This window comes from Rhinopithecus bieti, unplaced genomic scaffold (assembly GCF_001698545.2).
Source record: "Rhinopithecus bieti isolate Rb0 unplaced genomic scaffold, ASM169854v2 scaffold_18471, whole genome shotgun sequence".
Lineage (NCBI taxonomy): Eukaryota > Metazoa > Chordata > Mammalia > Primates > Cercopithecidae > Rhinopithecus > Rhinopithecus bieti.
The window spans coordinates 341,203-358,965 of NW_016809119.1; the positions used below are offsets into that span (position 1 = coordinate 341,203).

The 17,763-nt window shown below is 39.0% G+C and overlaps 1 protein-coding gene across 1 annotated transcript in view; it reads left to right on the top strand.

Moving 5' to 3' along the window:
• Positions 1-17,763, top strand: part of BMX (BMX non-receptor tyrosine kinase) — a 54,880-nt gene that overhangs the window by 16,602 nt on the left and 20,515 nt on the right. Inside the window, exons 5-11 of the mRNA XM_017888576.1 lie at positions 1,281-1,345; positions 5,698-5,939; positions 8,715-8,792; positions 9,737-9,790; positions 13,406-13,460; positions 14,749-14,828; positions 17,635-17,763. Of these exons, the coding sequence (XP_017744065.1) occupies positions 1,281-1,345; positions 5,698-5,939; positions 8,715-8,792; positions 9,737-9,790; positions 13,406-13,460; positions 14,749-14,828; positions 17,635-17,763 (703 nt within the window). The remainder of the gene's footprint in view (positions 1-1,280; positions 1,346-5,697; positions 5,940-8,714; positions 8,793-9,736; positions 9,791-13,405; positions 13,461-14,748; positions 14,829-17,634) is intronic.

The window sequence follows — 17,763 nt, forward strand, 5'->3', positions numbered from 1 at the left end:
ACAAACTGAAAAAACAACATTCTTTTTTTTAAAAAAAAAAAGAAAGAAAGATATAATTTAAGTATCACTTTTCATCACCATATATACTAAAATGATGGTCAAGTTTTAAAATATATTTTTAAAGCAGTTTGCCATTCTGTATATGTGTGTTAATTTCTTAATGACATGAGAGAAGGGGTTGCTTTATGTGAAATCAGATTCTATCCAGAGTTGTATTCCCAGGGAAACGAGAGGGACTTATACATATTTAAAGTTTATAATTATTTAACATAAAGTTGTTGAAAAATACAAAATAGGAGAACTTATTTTGGTAACAGTTTTACCAGCCTGGACAAAATATGCCTGGATTACAATGGCTTTACAGAATTGAATGAGATCAGCTACAGAATAGAACTTCATGAACTGGAAAAGATAGAGGCACATAAAACATTTTTAAAATTCACTTCATAACAGTATTGATACCCAACAATCATGTTAATGCTACTACTGGTCATTTTATCCCCCCAAAATCAATTAATAAGTATTCATTGTGTTTTGCATCTTAATTAGACTATACAATGAATATTTATTAATCTCAACTAGATCACATTGCTCTGTATACTCATGAATTATAGTGATTTCATGAACTCTACAGATTGGCTGCACATGGGCCTTGCCTCCACTGTAAGGGACCGAGGAGTAATGTCTCCTTATAGTGTTAATCATTTTCCCCAGTGGTTTTGTCTATGGTCTTTTATCATTACCTAGCAGGTCAGATTCCAGCTTTGACCATGCCCTAACTTTCTGGAAGGAGCAGGAAAAAGGCCAGAGAGAGCACTGCCTTGGGATTGCCTTCCTAGGCTCTGTCTGGATGACACTCAGCATGTGTTCTGGGTGCCACAGGTGCTGTGCCTCTGAGGAAAACTACAGAGTGTAGAGGTGTTGCAGTTCCTGAGCAGCTGTAATACTGTCTATCTGTCCAAGTATAATTTATTCCCTTGGCTTCTTCTGCTGAGCTACCAGGAAGTCCATGGGCATAACAACTAAAAGAAAAAGTTGGGTGTCTTTATTTCTTTTTGTCCAAGATGCCTTAATCCACCCTTTTTCCAGGATACATGGCCTACATAGGAGCTGGGCCTTATATAGGAAAGCTACAGAATCACTCCAGATGTTGTGTCTGGATTCACTTAATCTGGAGTATTGCTCACACAAGCTGGTTCATTCTTTTAATTCATAACATTGAGTGTTTCTCTTTGTTTTGTTTAAATTTCCTTCTGATATTACTTTGTTTTAATGCTCAGATGCTAATCTGCATATTGCAGTCAATGAAGAGAAATACAGAGTTCCTACCTTCCCAGACAGAGTGGTAAGTCAATATTTTAAAAATGTTTTTCATGGTCAGGATATATTAAACAAATCAAGAGTTGCCAGATTCAAGACTAGAAAATGTGGAATTCATTTAGACTTCCCAGGAAAGAGAGAAAAACCATGAGCTCCAGACAATAGTTATGGGTGGTATTGAATAGTGGATTCAAATATAGAACCATTGTAATATCTCATATTTTTGTATTTAATTGTTGTGTCTTTTCCTAGCCAGTAAGCCCATAAATAGTCACCAAAAAAATGTGTACATGTGGGAGATGTCCTTAAGATGGCATCACACATAACAGGCAGCTGTTATTAGCTGTCATTCTTTCCTTACCATCAACATGGCCAAGACTGCTTCATGGAAGCACCCTGGTGTTGAAATGGAACTCTACAGGACAAAAGCAGAAAACAATATAATTCTTTCCCTCCATTATCCCTTCAAAACTATTCAGTGGGCTTTCTTCCCTGCTTCCAAATAAAGTCTTTGCCAGATTCCATAGTTTTGCAGTCACTCTGAAATGATAAAAATTTCCCCATTACTTGTGATCATGAGAACAGCCTCTGAATTGTTCCACCCAATGTTATTATCACATGACTGCAAACATCATTCCAAGTTAAACATCCTTCGCCTAGCTTGGGCCTGCATCACCTGGCAGCCTGCTTTTGGGGAGGGATTTTGGAGTGGCTGAGGTTCATGGCCCTTTCAGAGTTAGTTCCAAGGAAGACAAGGTCTAATTAAAAAAAGACACACATAGCTGTTTCTGTCATGATGTGGTGGTGGTATCTGAGTGAATTATCCAGCATTGATTCTTTATCTCATGGGAGACTTTTGGGAATTTCCTACTGAAGGGCAGATCCATATGTAGTTTTATGACAGGGGAGAGATTTTGATCCTCAGCTCTTGGATTTTCAGATTTTCAGCCCTCAATCTTTCAAGATGGCTGTCAGCCAATTTTTTCCCAAGGGTGGAGTTGGCCTATAAGAAAACAAACAAAACCTTGATTGCTCTGGTTAATTAAGCTGTATGTAGCTCTTTCTTGAAGTACAGGCTACTGCTCTCTTTTTGCTCTACTGTCTTAGATTCATAGCCACAGCCTCCTGTTTTTAGGGTTCCCAGGCAGGTGTGAGCCTCCTCAAATGCCAGGATACACACAAAATGGCTTCCCAGTGGCTCTCTAGAAGTTCACCTGAAAGCAAGGGGACATCTCCACCCACCTATTGGATCTATGGTGTCTTGGGTACTTATTTTCAGCTACACACATTCGTGCACACTTACTTCTCTCTTTCTAAGTAAAAGCCACATAATTTTTGTGAATCAACATGAAAGAAAAAAAAATCCATTATTGTAGTAGACTGAATAATGTCCGCCAAATTTTATGTCCATGTAGAACCTCAGAATGTGACCTTATTGGAACTAGGATCTTTGCAGACATAATTAGTTGAAGATCAAGATGAAATCACACAAAAGATGAGAGTGGGCCATAAATCCAATGACTAGTAAGATGAGAGGACACAGAGAGATACACAGAGGAGAAGGCCATGTGAAGACCTAGGAAGAGATTGGAGTTATGTTACCACAGGCCAAGGAACACCTGTTTCTTAGTCCATTTGTGTTGCTACTAAGGAATACCTGAGGCTGGGTAACTGATAAAGAAAAGAGGTTTATTTGGCTCACCATTCTGCAGGCTGTACAAGTAGCATAGCACTGGCATCTGCACCTGATGAGAGCCTTAGACTGCTTCCAGTCTAAGGAAGGAAGGGGAGCTAGTGTGTACAGAAATTGCATGGTAAGAGAGAAGAAACAAGAGAGAGGGAAGGGAGGTGACAGACTCTTTTCAATAACCAGCTCTCATGGAAAATCATAGAGTGAGAACTCATTCACTACCATGAGAATGGCACTAGGCCATTAATGAGGGATTCACCCCTATGACCCAAATACCTCCGTTAAGCTCTACCTCCAACACTGGAGATCACACGTCAACATAAAATTTGAAGGGGTCGAATATCCAAACCATAGCAACTTGGAACGACCAGAAGCTGGAAGAGGCAAGCAAAGATTTTCTCCTAGAGGCTTCAGAGTAAATACAGCAATGCTGAAACGTTTATTTTGACTTCTAGCCTCTAGAACTGTGAAATAATAAATTTTTGTGGTTCTAATCCACCAGACTTGTAGCAATTTGTCATGGAAGCCCTAGGAAACAATTATAATGGTTAGGAGTTTTTACTTTGTTATTAGCAACATTGCTGTTTGGGTTTGAAAATATGTTTCAGTCCTGAAGCTTGAAAAGTATGGCCCTCTAAAACACCTAGGAGAAACGCCCAGATTAGGCAAATCTATAAAAACAAAGAGTGATCAGTGGTTGCCTGGGACCAGAGTAGGGATGGGAATTGACTGCAAATAGGTATGAGGGATCTTACTGGAGTGAGGGAAAGACTGGGTTGTGGTGATGGTTATAAAAGTTGATAAGTTTACAGAAGTCACTGAATTCTGCACTTTAAAAAGAATGAATTACCAATAAAGTTTGTTTTTGACAACTCTAAGAGCAGAAGATAATTTAAGAGCCAGAAACCATTGCATCTAGTCTCCAGCAGGGAATTTTTTGGCCAATATATTGAAAATTATCAGTTAGGCAAATCAGTGGCTAAGGGTTCATAAGCCTGTTTTGATTATAAGCTTCCCAGATGAACCATGGATCAGAGGGTATCATGTAAAGTATGTTTTTCTTTGTTTTGTTTTTTACCAGAGTGTTCAGTAGAGGGGTTATTTTCTGAATGGAGGAAATAAAAATCAGCTCTCTAGCTGTTCTGTTCTAAGAGATTTCCTTAAATGATTTCCATTTAAGGAACTTCCCAGTGCATTTTTCTTTGGAGATAGCTCACTTCACAGCTCATAAATAACACTGTCCTGCATAATTAAAATTTCCAGAATGTCAAAGCCTTAACTCCAAGTAAATGAAATTTCTGAAAAAGTAAAATACAGCCTGACAAAAATGTTAAATGCATCTCTGTCTGTCACACACGCGCAGACACACACACACACACATATTGTGAATTTTAACTGAGGTATAACATGAACATAGAAAAGCACACAAATCCTAAGTGTTCAGCTTGATGAATTTTCACAAACTGAACACTTCTCTATAATCTACCCTCAGATAAAGAAACACAACATCACAGAACCCCAGGGACACACTGATGTTCCCTTTCAGTCATTACTAACCTCCAAAAGTAGTTGCTAACCTGATTTATAACATCATAGATTGTTTGCCTGATTTTGACTTTTATATGAATGGAATTATAAAGTGTATAGTCATTTATTGTGTGTCTTCTTTTCTTCAAATTATGTGATTTGCCTTTTTTTTAGTATGTGATTGTAGTTTACTGTCATCATTGTATAGAATTCAATTGTGTGAATATACAACTGTTTTGGTTTCTTATTACTTTTCTAACAAATTACCACACAAATTTAGTGGCTTAAAGCCACAAACATTTATTCTCTTATAGTTCGGAAGAGCTTATGTCTAAAATGGATCCGCACAGCTGTGTTTCCTCTGGAAGCTTTAGGGAAGAATCTGTTTCCTTGCATTTTCCAGTTCCTAAGGGGTACTTACATTCACTGGTTCCTGGCTCCTTCCCCCGTCTGCGGAACCAGAAGGTCGCAGCTCCTCTGCTCTCTAATCTCTGCCTCCATTCTCACAGCTCTCTAATCTCTGACCACCTTACCTCCCTTTTATAAGGGCCCTTTTGACTACATCAGGCTCATCCCCATAAAATCCAGAATAGTCACCCCATCTCAAAATCCTCAACTTAATTACAATCTGCAAAGTCCCTTTTACCGTGTAAGGTATTCACAGATTCTGGGAATTAGGACATGAACATGTTCGGGAGACCATTGTTCAGCCTTCAACAACCACAACGTGTTTATTATTTTATTCTCTTGACGGGCGTGTAGGCAGTTTCTAGTTTTTATCTAATTAAAATAATTCTGCTATGAACATTCTTTTACAGGTCTTTTGGTTTCACTGTTGGGTATATATACATATAATTTATGAGTCATAGGGTATGACCAGATGCACATCCAGATTTACTAGATTCTGCAAACAAATTTCCAATGTTGTTGTACCACTTCATACTCCAACCAGCAAAAGTATGAGTTCCAGTTGCTCCATATCCTTGCTCATACCTTTCTTCTTTCCTTGCCTCTTTCCTTCCTCCCTTTCTCCCTCCCTTCCTCCCTCCCTTCCCTCCTTCCTTTCTCTTTCTTTCAAGAACTGATATACTTAATTGTCAGTTCCCGGTACCTGAATCTGTGCCTCACTGTGATGTATTAAAATCTCTTCCCTTCCAAAGCTGAAGATACCTCGGGCAGTTCCTGTTCTCAAAATGGATGTACCATCTTCAAGTACCACTCTAGCCCAATACGACAACGAATCAATGAAAAACTATGGCTTCCAGCCACCATCTTCAAGTACCACTGTAGTCCAATATGACAGCAACTCAAAGAAAATCTATGGCTCCCAGCCAAACTTCAACATGCAGTATATTCCAAAAGAAGACTACCCTGACTGGGGGCAAGTAAGAAAACTGAAAAGGTAATCCCCAGCTTTCAGACCAGCTGCCCAGCATGTAAAGCAAACACTACCCCGCTACCCTGAACCTCAGCCTCAAAGCTGTTGATCCAGGCCTTAGGCTGTCCTCTCAGAAAATGTTCAGTGCTTGAGCCAGAAGCCTGGGGAAGCAGTGGCCCCACTGGGGCTGAGAAGCATAGATTTTCCATTTAGATTATCCAATCTAATGATCTCAAGAATGCATGATCATTGTATTCCCTTCCCTTTCTCCTCCTTCTCCCCCCAAATATCTCCACATTCCAGAATACAGAATCTTTAAAATCTATCCTTTATATGAAAGAGCTTAGGATGGGCTTACTTCTGCAATGTGCTTCAGTGTCACTAGCCAGATGGCAAATAGCATTTCAAGCAAGGCCATGGCTTGCCTTCTTGGAATGTACAACCTCACCTTTCCTGACCTGATTAGTCTTCTCACAGTTTTTAGCCTAAAGATTCTATCTAAAGCCAGAATTGAAAATTCCTTGAAGGCAACATGTAAATTGTGTATGTATATATCTCTTGATCTGGCACTGAATTTGCCCTACACTCGATGCCAAATAAATGCTGAATTGAATTGCAAGATGACTATATGGAAAAGGTCAAGTGACTCCCCTTCCTTATTTCCTGTCTCAGACCTCCTTCCTATCACATTGTCTACTCTCTGCCATCTTCTCACTCAGTTATCAGCATCCCTGCAGGGAAGTTATGTCTGCCTTTCCCCACAATGGATACAGATCATCTCTCTGACTCACCATGTGTCTCTTTTCATAGTTATTTTTCCTGTGTCCTTTTATTCCTTTGTTCTTTCCATCCTCATCCTTTTTGCCTAAGGCCAATTACTCAAAGTTTCAATAATACAGGGCCATATGGAATTTGAAATAATGTAAGTGTATTCTTCTTGATTGTTTTTTTCAGTATAATAAGCCATGGTCCCTTTCATTCCAAAGTGGAACTAGAATCCTAGTGTATTAATCTATACCTGGTGCCCAAGGGATGGGATTACATTTGTGTGCCTGTAGCCCACCATTCTTGTGGAAGGAGAGGATCAGTAAACCCAGATGCAAGGAGAGTGGAAGTCGTGTTAATGGTGTTCCAGGTCCCCTTCCTGACAGAAACTCCAGTGATTCACTGAGAGAGGTGTGAGGTGAAACTGACTGACCTGTTTTCAAATAACCAGGAAGAACTGTTGATTCACATGGGGTTGCTACCCAGCTACCAACTCATAAATTGCCGGATCCAACCTTTATTTAAGATCTCAATATTTTGTTCATTAAAATATTATTTATCTTGATTATTGAGTTTTTGACACTCCCTTAGATTTGCACCTCCTTAGGTTTGGTCCCAACTGTGGATTTTCCCTAGAACTTCAGGAATCTAGTTATTTTAACAAAGGATTGATTGACCACCTCTTAGCATGAGCAGCATTGCATCTGAGAGTGAATTATAATAATTGCTAACAGGTCTTCATGGAGCTTGACTTTTTAAAGTGCAGCCGTGATTCTCAGCTCATATATGGGATAATACTTTTTATCAACTTTCTGTCATTCTTATAATCTTCCCCTGAGCTTCTTTTAATCTGTTTTCTGTTTAGTAAGATAATCTATGCTCCTATTAAATCATTCAAATATTACAGAATATTCCATTTACATTCCCCTAAAATGTTTTCTATGCACATGTGGCCATGTGCATAAAAAGCAAGTAAGTTCTGACGATACAGTCTTTGCCATTTGTTCTTTTCACTTGACATCTTCAGCATTTTCCTATTTGAATATGTGAGGATACACCTGACTTTTAAAATTTCATTTTCATTTAATTTTGGTAAAATATACATAACATAAAGTTTACCATCTTAATTATTTTTGAGCGTACAGTTCATTGGTGTTAAGTACATTTACATTGTTGTGCAAATTACCTGATTATTTTTAATGTCTGTAAAGTACTCATTATATAGCTATTAGGTAAACCTAAGTGACGCACTATTGATGGACATTCTCTAAGTGTTTTTAGAAACAACAAGGCTAAATAAAAGCTATTCTAGTGGGCAAGGCTCTTTGGGAAGGTTTGGCATTTTAGAGTTTAAGGGCTTTATCTAGGCATTCCTTGAAATAGAGCCAGGGGAGCATTTCCTTGCTAAGGAAGCTTGTTTCTATGAACTGTGGTTTTGAAAAAAAAGTCTGGGCTATGAAGGCAAACAGGAAATAGGTCCTACATTCCAGATAAAACAGCCTTTAGACTTTGAGAGGTAGGCACTTCTTCATGCTCTGCTTAATACTCCAAATAAAAGAGATAAAATGATCTATGGCAGAGGATGATGAAAATCCTGCTTATCCATCTGTGTCCAGAAGGAGTAAAAAGATCAGCATTTTCAAGAATTTTAATTGTAGTCACATTAGCAACGAGGAAAATAAGTTATTTTAAAATATATAAGTGACAGAATGCTTGCATATCTATAAGAAAATCAGGGCAAATCCAATCAAGATGATTTATTAATCTAGATTTTCCATTGTTTGGGGTCATTATGAGCCATTATTAACAATTTTCTTTTGTTTAGGAATGTCGCCAAACTACTGCTTTTATTGGAATGCCTGAAAGAATCAAAATGTGAAAGTAACTCATTAGCTTAAATTTCCCAAACAAGTGAAATGTGTGGGTCAAAATGTCAAATAAAGCTAAAACATATATGAACAAAATTACTTCTGTCATTTAAAATTTATAAGTAGAAACATGTTTATTAACTTATAAAATGTCTCTTTTTTGCAGTAGCAGCAGCAGTGAAGATGTTGCAAGTAGTAACCAAAAAGAAAGAAATGTAAATCACACCACCACAAAGATTTCATGGTAAATCAAATTCAGATATTCCTCTACATCCAGAATATGCTTCCATTTTCAGGAAAACTTAACAAACTTGCAATAATTTTGCAGCTAGGCTTTGTACTTAAGGTAAATATAAAGCAAAAAAGTCTATGTAGTTTGCCTCTCTAGACCCTGAATGGATGACTTTTGGGTTCTAGTTTTTCTTGCACTGACTTTTCCTAGCCAGCATCGATGACATACACCAGTAGTAGCACGAACACTAGTATACCTGACCTAGGCATCTCTAGCGGGAAGAAACGCAATCTAGAGTTGAATAACTCTTCCATAAGAATAGCTATATACACAACCCAATCTTTTTTTAACTTTATACTACACCCATCTCTGAAGGAGTCTTCATCTATTTCATGAGCCCACTCTTTGGAAAAGTCAAAAAAATACAAGTCGCTCTNGATGACTTTTGGGTTCTAGTTTTTCTTGCACTGACTTTTCCTAGCCAGCATCGATGACATACACCAGTAGTAGCACGAACACTAGTATACCTGACCTAGGCATCTCTAGCGGGAAGAAACGCAATCTAGAGTTGAATAACTCTTCCATAAGAATAGCTATATACACAACCCAATCTTTTTTTAACTTTATACTACACCCATCTCTGAAGGAGTCTTCATCTATTTCATGAGCCCACTCTTTGGAAAAAGTCAAAAAAATACAAGTCGCTCTGGGGGCTTCCTGGGGATCTCCTGTATCAAAGAACCATTCTTTCGTCAAAACTTGGCATAAGCCCAACTTTTGAGTGACTCTCTCTTTACTGTTGCTGTGTTGATACCTTCCCAGGTGCAGAAGGAGAAACCTAACAATCTAAATGTTAGGTGGATAAAATCAGGGTGGGATTTGATATTGCATGGCTAGGCACTTGGATTATTTCTTGGTGCTTTTTTGCACTTACGTTTTTCTCAACTTTTCTTAAGGGGATTCCCTGAGTCAAGTTCATCTGAAGAAGAGGAAAACCTGGATGATTATGAGTGAGTATTGAAAGTCTTATGGGTTCTTCTAAAACTAGACATAGATACTTCTACTCTTTTCCTCAAAGACATTAAAACAGATGACTGAGACTGTCTCAGGAGGTTGTATTTACGTGGGTAAACTTATGTACGGTTCTGGGTCATTTATCTAGGTGACAGGTGACAATGAGCTGGGTTGTTACCAATGAAAGTATTTTCCCCCAAACTGGATTATCTAAATTGGCTGCAAATACTCATTGGATTTATCATATGTCCCGTATCACCTTCATTTTACTTTGTCTTTGTAGATGTAGCATATAATGTTTCTGCTCATTATTTCTTTCCTGGAGACCTCTAATTAAGGTGATGTTTGAAAGCTCTTATTAACATTGAGTAATATTTTTGGAGAAGTTATTAATGATGCAGTAATTTTACAGGGTAGCACAAATGAGACCTTGAACATGGCGATATTTATATCAACAAATCTCTATTCTTAGGGTGACCTTGGTTTTTTTTTTTTGTAGACAGAGTTTTGCTCTTGTTGCCCAGGCTGGAGTGCAATGGCACGATCTCAGCTCATTGCAACCTCCACCACCTAAGTTCAAGCGATTCTCCTGCCTCAGTCTCCCGAGTAGCTAAGATTACAGGTGCCTGCCACCACGCCCAGCTAATTTTTGTATTTTTAGTACAGACAGGGTTTTGCCATGTTCGCCAGGCTGGTCTTGAACTCTTGACCTCAGGTGATCCACCCGCCTCGGCCTCCCAAAGTGCTGGGATTACAGGTGTGAGCCACCGCACCCAGCTAATTATACACTTAAAATAGCTTAAAGAGTATAATTAATTGTTTGTAACTCAAAGGATAAATGACTGAGAGGATGGATACCCCATAATCCATGATGTGATTGTTACACATTGCATGTCTGTATCAAAACATCTCATGTACCCCATAAATATATATACCTACTATGTATCCACAAAAATTAAAATAAAAATTACACCTGGACATCAGGCATAAACTGGACTTCTGGGCAAATAAGAATGTGTGGTCACCCCAAATATACTGAGGAGGTTGGCCTAAGTGGCTATTAAGTTTCCTTCCAAAATCTAAGGGTCCATCATTCTACAAATAGGGACAAATAATTGTCTCCTAGATGTAAAGATTAGTGTTAAGAAGAGGTGGGAATAATACAGCATATTGCATTTCTCAGACACTTGATACCAAATGGCACAGAATTCACTTGGACACTAGGATTATGCGTATTTCCAGTTCTGTTTTTGTACAAGTGTTGTATTATTGATTTATTGGTTACATGTGAAACAAGAGCTTTTCCAAAGTACGTGCTACTGTTTTCACTCCTCCTCTCATCTCTAACCCAGCCTGGCCCTAGCCATACCTGTTGCATTGGGGAAGATGTGCTATACCCTCCACCTCTTTGTGGCATGGTCTCTTTACCACTTTCTAGCTCTCTTTCGGCTTTACTTTCTTCCCTAATATCTATTCTCAGGAAAGCATTGATGGAATAATTCATACTAAGGCATAAAAGACTGAGAATGACCAACCCATGGTCATTTCCAAAGATAATTGCACTTTAATGAAACACAAAGACTTAAACCAATGGGAGTGAACCTCTAATTGTGGATTGTAGTCTTTAGCATTTAAATAAATTGGAAATCTTTCTCTGATTGGGTAAGCCGAGATATGACCATTTAGACAGTCTCTATTCCCATCTTTTCTGAATGCAAGTGGTGCGTGAGAGACAGACATTGAGGAAATTCTCAGGGAAGACTTGTCCTCTTCAAAATCAAAAAGATACCAAAGGGAGCTCGGGATTATAGGGCTATAGGATCTGGGACTCAGTCACCTCACATTGTGCTTGATGCTCTCCCAGCTTCCTATTCTATCGGTGTCATGGGAGTTTTTGTTTTATGGCCATAATTTCATGAGCAATTCCAGTCAATTCCATTAAAGACAGAAGCACTAAGCACTGAGATTTAGATAGAAAATCATGTGTTAATGAACTAGACTAGGCCAGGCCAGGCACAGTGGCACATACCTATAATCCCAGCACTTTGAGAGGCCGAGCTAGGTAGATCGCTTGAGCTCAGAAGTTTGATACCCGCCGGGGCAACATGACAAAACTTCGTCTCTACAAAAATACAAAAATTAGCCAGGTGTGGTTGCCCATGCCTGTAGTCCCAACTACTTGGGAGGATGAGGTGCAAGGATCACTTGAGCCTGGGAGGTCAAAGCTGCAATGAGCCGAGATCATGCCACTGCACTCCAGCCTATGTGACAGAGTGAGATCCTGTCAAAACAAAAAAACAAAACAACAACAACAAAAAACCTTATGCCTAGGACTCTGCTGCTGTCATTGAAATACTAAAATATTATTTAAAACAATAAGAGGCAGGCCTCAGCAAAATTATGACACAGGCAACATTTGCATGTGTGTGGGGGGTATAATGTATAGGGTATATAGGTTATATCACCTTGCCTCTCCAGTTCTCTCTCCTGATTCCTGATTTTCTTCCTTCTATTCCCCTGTAGGTATATATCCTGTATCATAGCTCCTGAAGGGCCTTTTGATTAGCTAGTATCACCTTAAAATGTTGACTAATAAGAAAACCTATCAGTTAATATTTCAAGTATTAGTTATACAGTATCCATAATGGTTGAGTTGAAAGAGACTTTCAGACTTATCAAGATCAACCCTCTCCCTAGTTTTACGGGTAGGGAAGTCCAAGGTCAAACAAGGCCAAGTGGCTTGTTCGAAGTCATACAATTACACATAGGGAAGTCATGCCTAGAACCCGCACCTCCAAGCTGGGTGGCCTAAGGCTCTTTCTATTTTATTGAACTGTCCACCAGCTCACATCCCTTCCCAAAACTCATACAGAGATTATACAGAGAATCACTTCCCATCCATTCCTGCCAAGTTCTGAGATACCTTCTACATTGAATTTCTCCTACAACTCCTCCCTTCTGCCCTCACCTTCCTCTTGTACTTCTTTCCTCTGCAGATGTTATCTTCAGGCCAGTTGGTCCTCCCACTCACCCAAACCCATGCTACATCCCACCCCATACCCTACTTTTACTCATTTCCTAAGTAGGACATTCTGTCTAAAACCCAAAGGCCACAGACATTGTTGCCCTCACACGAGGAACAGCTCTTGGCCTGTTGAGCTCCACATATAAAGTAAAAGCATTTGATCTGAAAATAGATGTTATCATCAGATTATTACAAGGAAATTATATGACTGGAAGACAAGGGCTTTCATCCTTGGCAGCCCTGACTTTCCTCTTGGAATATTCTTCATAGGTCTAATCTCTAGTCCTTACTCAAAATGGTAAAATGTAGGAAAACTCAGAAGTCACCTAGAAGAAAACCAAAGATTCCTAAATGCCAGCCCATTTAAAAATTAGATGTGCAGACCCCACCCCAACATCAGAATTTGGTAATGGGGACTTAAGCATCTGTAGTTTTGAAAAGCTCCTCAAATGATTCTTTTGAGCAGTTAGGCTTGGAAACCCCTGAGGTAAGCCAATGCCTCATTTTACAGATTAGAAAGTTGAGTGTCAAGCTATACAATCTAAAACTTATTGATTCTCACATATAAATTTTTTTCCTTTTGCAGCTGGTTTGCTGGTAACATCTCCAGATCACAATCTGAACAGTTACTCAGACAAAAGGTAAATAGTCTTGTCCTTAAAACAGCCTCACAGAATCTCTTTGTATTTTGGGGTCCAGAGGCTGATGCATTTCTCATAGAAACCTTGCTGCTAATTATATAGTCAAGTCATTGTAGTGTTGCTTGTCCAGTCTGCGGGTTGCCCAACTCTTCATGTCTAGCCACTACTTCTGTGTCCATTATTTATTGCTGCATAATAAACCACTCCTAAATTTAGTGGCTTGAAACAGCGGGATTTATGATATCTCATGATTCTGTGAGTCAGCTGGGCCAGCAGTTCTTAGGCAGGTTTTGCTTAGGGGCACTCCTGTGGCTGCATTTGGGTGGTGGGTTGACTAGGGGCTTGGGTTTAGCTGAGGCAGTCAAGTGGAGTTCCACAGTTCTTCCCCAAGCAGCCTCTCCATGTGCCTTTCTTGGGCCTCCTCACAGCATGGTGATCTCAAGGCAGTGGTTGAAGAGGACGAGCCCCACAGTGCAAGCACTTTTCAAGTCTCTGCTTTTGTTGTGTTTGCTAAGGTCCCATTGGTCATAGCAAGTCACATGACTCAGCCTAGAGTCAGTATGGGAAGGGACTGCTCAGAGTATGAATAAAAGAAATGATTTATTGGAGGCCGTCAATGTAGCCATTAACCTGAGCTCTGTCATTGCTCATTAGCACCTAGACCAGAGTATAGCAGATGTGATACAGTATATGTTTATCTGACTTTATTACTAATTAGTATGGAATGCCAGTAGCAAACTCTTTTGATTTCTAAAAATGACACTTTGATATAGTTTAACCTGATAAAAACACTAAACACTACACTTATTTCTTTGAGGGGTACTAGTGAGAATGTAATGACTTCATTTGGTGTTTTGTCACATTCATAGTTTATAATCTGCTCTTTCTGAACCTTCATCTGCTTAGTATTAGCACAAGTCATTGAGAAAGACAACTTGAGTATAGAACTTTAACAACTGATTTATTCTGGATGTTTGGTTTTCTAAAACCTTCCAAGGGCATGATACGGTGATACATGGTTCTAAATTGCATTTCTTAAAGATGAAAACGTTAGGCTTACATAAGCACAGCACAGAGAAAAGTATGTGATAGGGTTAAACATTAATTGGAGAGGAAGTGTTCATACACATAGGGAAGATCTGTAAAGAGATTGAGTGAGAAACCTGTGCCCTTTGTGACATATAAAGTCAATCTAAAAGATTTATTTTCCAACTACCTACCATGCAAAATCATTTTCGAGAATAATGAAAATATTTTCTGTTCCTTCTATATTTTCCTTCCTTTTTAGGGAAAAGAAGGAGCATTTATGGTTAGAAATTCGAGCCAAGTGGGAATGTACACAGTGTCCTTATTTAGTAAGGCTGTGAAGTAAGTATGATAAGGATTTATTTCTTTTACCTTTCTGCATATATTCGTTGAATATGCTGGTCACAGTCACATTTTGGGATAAGACATCATCTTTAAACTCTGGAATTTTAAATCAAAGTATTTCTGTTGAATGTGACCATTTGTAGTTGCCTCCACCACCCTCACCCCACTGCCCCACCATCCTTGCCCCACTACTTTCAAGAGGCCATTCTCTGGCTAATCCTCTCCTGCCCCACCCTAGGCAGTAACAGAGTGCCCAGAGCACAGCATGCCTCAGTAAATGTTTATTAAGAGACTCCCAGGTGATTCCCTTTCATTCAGGTCTAAGCCTAGAAAGAAAAAAAAAATAGCAGTGGAGCCTCTATACTCTCAGCCCTAGCCACCTGCTGAGCAAAGGTGCCTACTCCAGTGTCCAGTTCTTAGTAAGTCCTTCCACTGGGTTCAGAGTTAGCAGAAGGTTGACTCAGTGCCGCTGTGTTCTCTACACAGCTTCCTTCCAGGGCTCTGTCCTCTGTGTGTGACTAAAAGTTCTTGTTTGAAGCCAAATTTCTAGATCCAAATCCTGGCTCTACTATTTCAGGGCTTTGTGACATTGAGCAAGTTTCTCAGCCTCTGTGCCTCAACTTCTTCATTTGAAAGGGGAACATAATGATTGTCACGTTCCATGAGTGGAGTGGGTTAATTCATATATTATATCCAGAACAGTGCCTGACACATAGTAAGCACTTAATAAACTAACAGTAATTACTATTATTGTTGTTGCTGCTGCTGGGGAAGAGTAGTTCTACCTGCTGCACTCCCTGTACCCTAACACTTGGGCATAAAAGACACCCCACAGTCATCTCATGCAAATCATCATCAGAATCCTTCTCCAGAGTTTTACAAGCCACTTTCTTATTGGTAGCTAGCTCTTTTTTTCCTTCTAATCATCCTCCAAAGCAAATGGGAAAGCTGTTTTTATTTACAGCATATTGCAGATGAGAGGACTGAGGTTCAAAAAGAACTTATGAAGACCTACCTGGAGCTAATAAGTGACTAGTTGAAGCTGGGCTTCCAATAGCCAAGTCATATTCCTTCATCTACACCTCTGTGCTTACGCCGAACCCCCAATGTTTTGGAATGAGAATCTGGTCAAATACTGATTAGGATCTTTTTTTAAAAATTTCTATGTGTGCAACTCTTTTTTAGCAGCTATATTGAATGTTTGTCTGCCTTGGTGCCTTCTCCATGTGCCCTACCCCACAGTGCATATATGTATATTTATAATAATTAAGTAATAAAAACGTTATTTTATTTTGAAATTTTTTACAGAGTGCCTACCTACACTTGAGATAATAGGATGTACCCTGAATTGTCCCACAGCACTTTCCAATGCCAGAATCCACGTCCCCAGTGTATCTCATATATTATTTTTCACATGGTAACACCTGGATGCTGTCTAAAGCCAACCCAGTAAGAATTAGGAGAAGACTTTGTTGACTGAGTATCAAAAGCTTTGTGGTCCTCTGGCCCTGCAGTTTCAGCCAAACCTGGTATCAGATATCTTCCTAGTTGAGTTTCCTGACTCCAGATTCATTTTTTAAGGTAGCCAGGTAGATAAATAAACAAATAGATAAAGAATCAAATGAATACAGAAGCCCTCTTTTATGAAACCTCATCAATGGCCTTGAGTGAATTGTATGCTGACACCAAAAGCTGATTAAACATTTGCAGCAAAGAGAAGAACCCTTTCTCCTTTAGTACTTGCAATTTTTACTCAGTTGATGTTACAGCAAGAATTTTTAAATTTTTTTAGCTTTTATTTTAATTTGATGGGTACATGTGCAGGTTTGTTATAAAGGTAAACTCTTGTCATGGGGCTTTCTTGTAGAGATTATTTCATCACCCAGGTACTAAGCCTAGTATTCAATAGTTATTTTTTCTGCTCCTCTCCCTCCTCCCATCGTCCACACTCAAGTAGGCCTCAATGTCCACTGTTTTCCTCTATGTGTCCATGTGTTCTCATCATTTAGCTCCCACTTACAAGTAAGAACATGTGGTATTTGGTTTTCTGTCCCTGTGTTAGTTTTCTATACAGCAACAATTTATTAACTGTTTCTTATATGCCAAGCATAACCATATAGGGTAGCTAGTGAGTGATAGAACTAAAATGAAAGCCTGGCTCTTGACCACTATGTAATTGTCTACAATCTAAGACAGGTGTATTATTCCTGATTAGCTTAAATCAACATGCATCAATTCAGCATTATTGTATAAAAGCAGAGGAAAAGAAAAAAGTGTTTTATGTGGAGAGGGTACAAGTTCACATGAGGAATTAAAGGACATCCCCACCTACTTCATTCTGCATGCCCCAAAAGAGCCTCCTCCCATGTTTTGGGGTGAGGATACTCAACAGCCTAATCACCTTTACCTCCCTCATTTCCACCTCTGTTATTATCCTATAAGATAATTCATGCTCAGAATAATGATCCTGAAGAACTGTAAGCCTCTCGATTATCAAAGAAAGATTCCAGTTTTATACACTTACTAAGGGAGGAGAAGCCTGGAAAGTTGGAATTTTACTGTACATGAATTCTATACGTGCACCAAAAGATACATTGGGTTCAGTGAAGAACTCTCTTCCATAATTACTTTTATAGTTACACCAGATGTCAAGACTGAGAAAAACATCAGATGCCAAGACGGAGAAACCCTCCCTGACTTCCCTCTCCAAAATTTGCAAATGCATCTAAAATAATTATTTAACCCTGCTTAATCAAGTTTTAATTGTTTATTTAAAACGTTCTAACATTCTCTCTGTTATTAGTGATAAAAAAGGAACTGTCAAACATTACCATGTGCATACAAATGCTGAGAACAAGTTATACCTGGCAGAAAACTACTGTTTTGATTCCATTCCAAAGCTTATTCATTATCACCAACACAATTCAGCAGG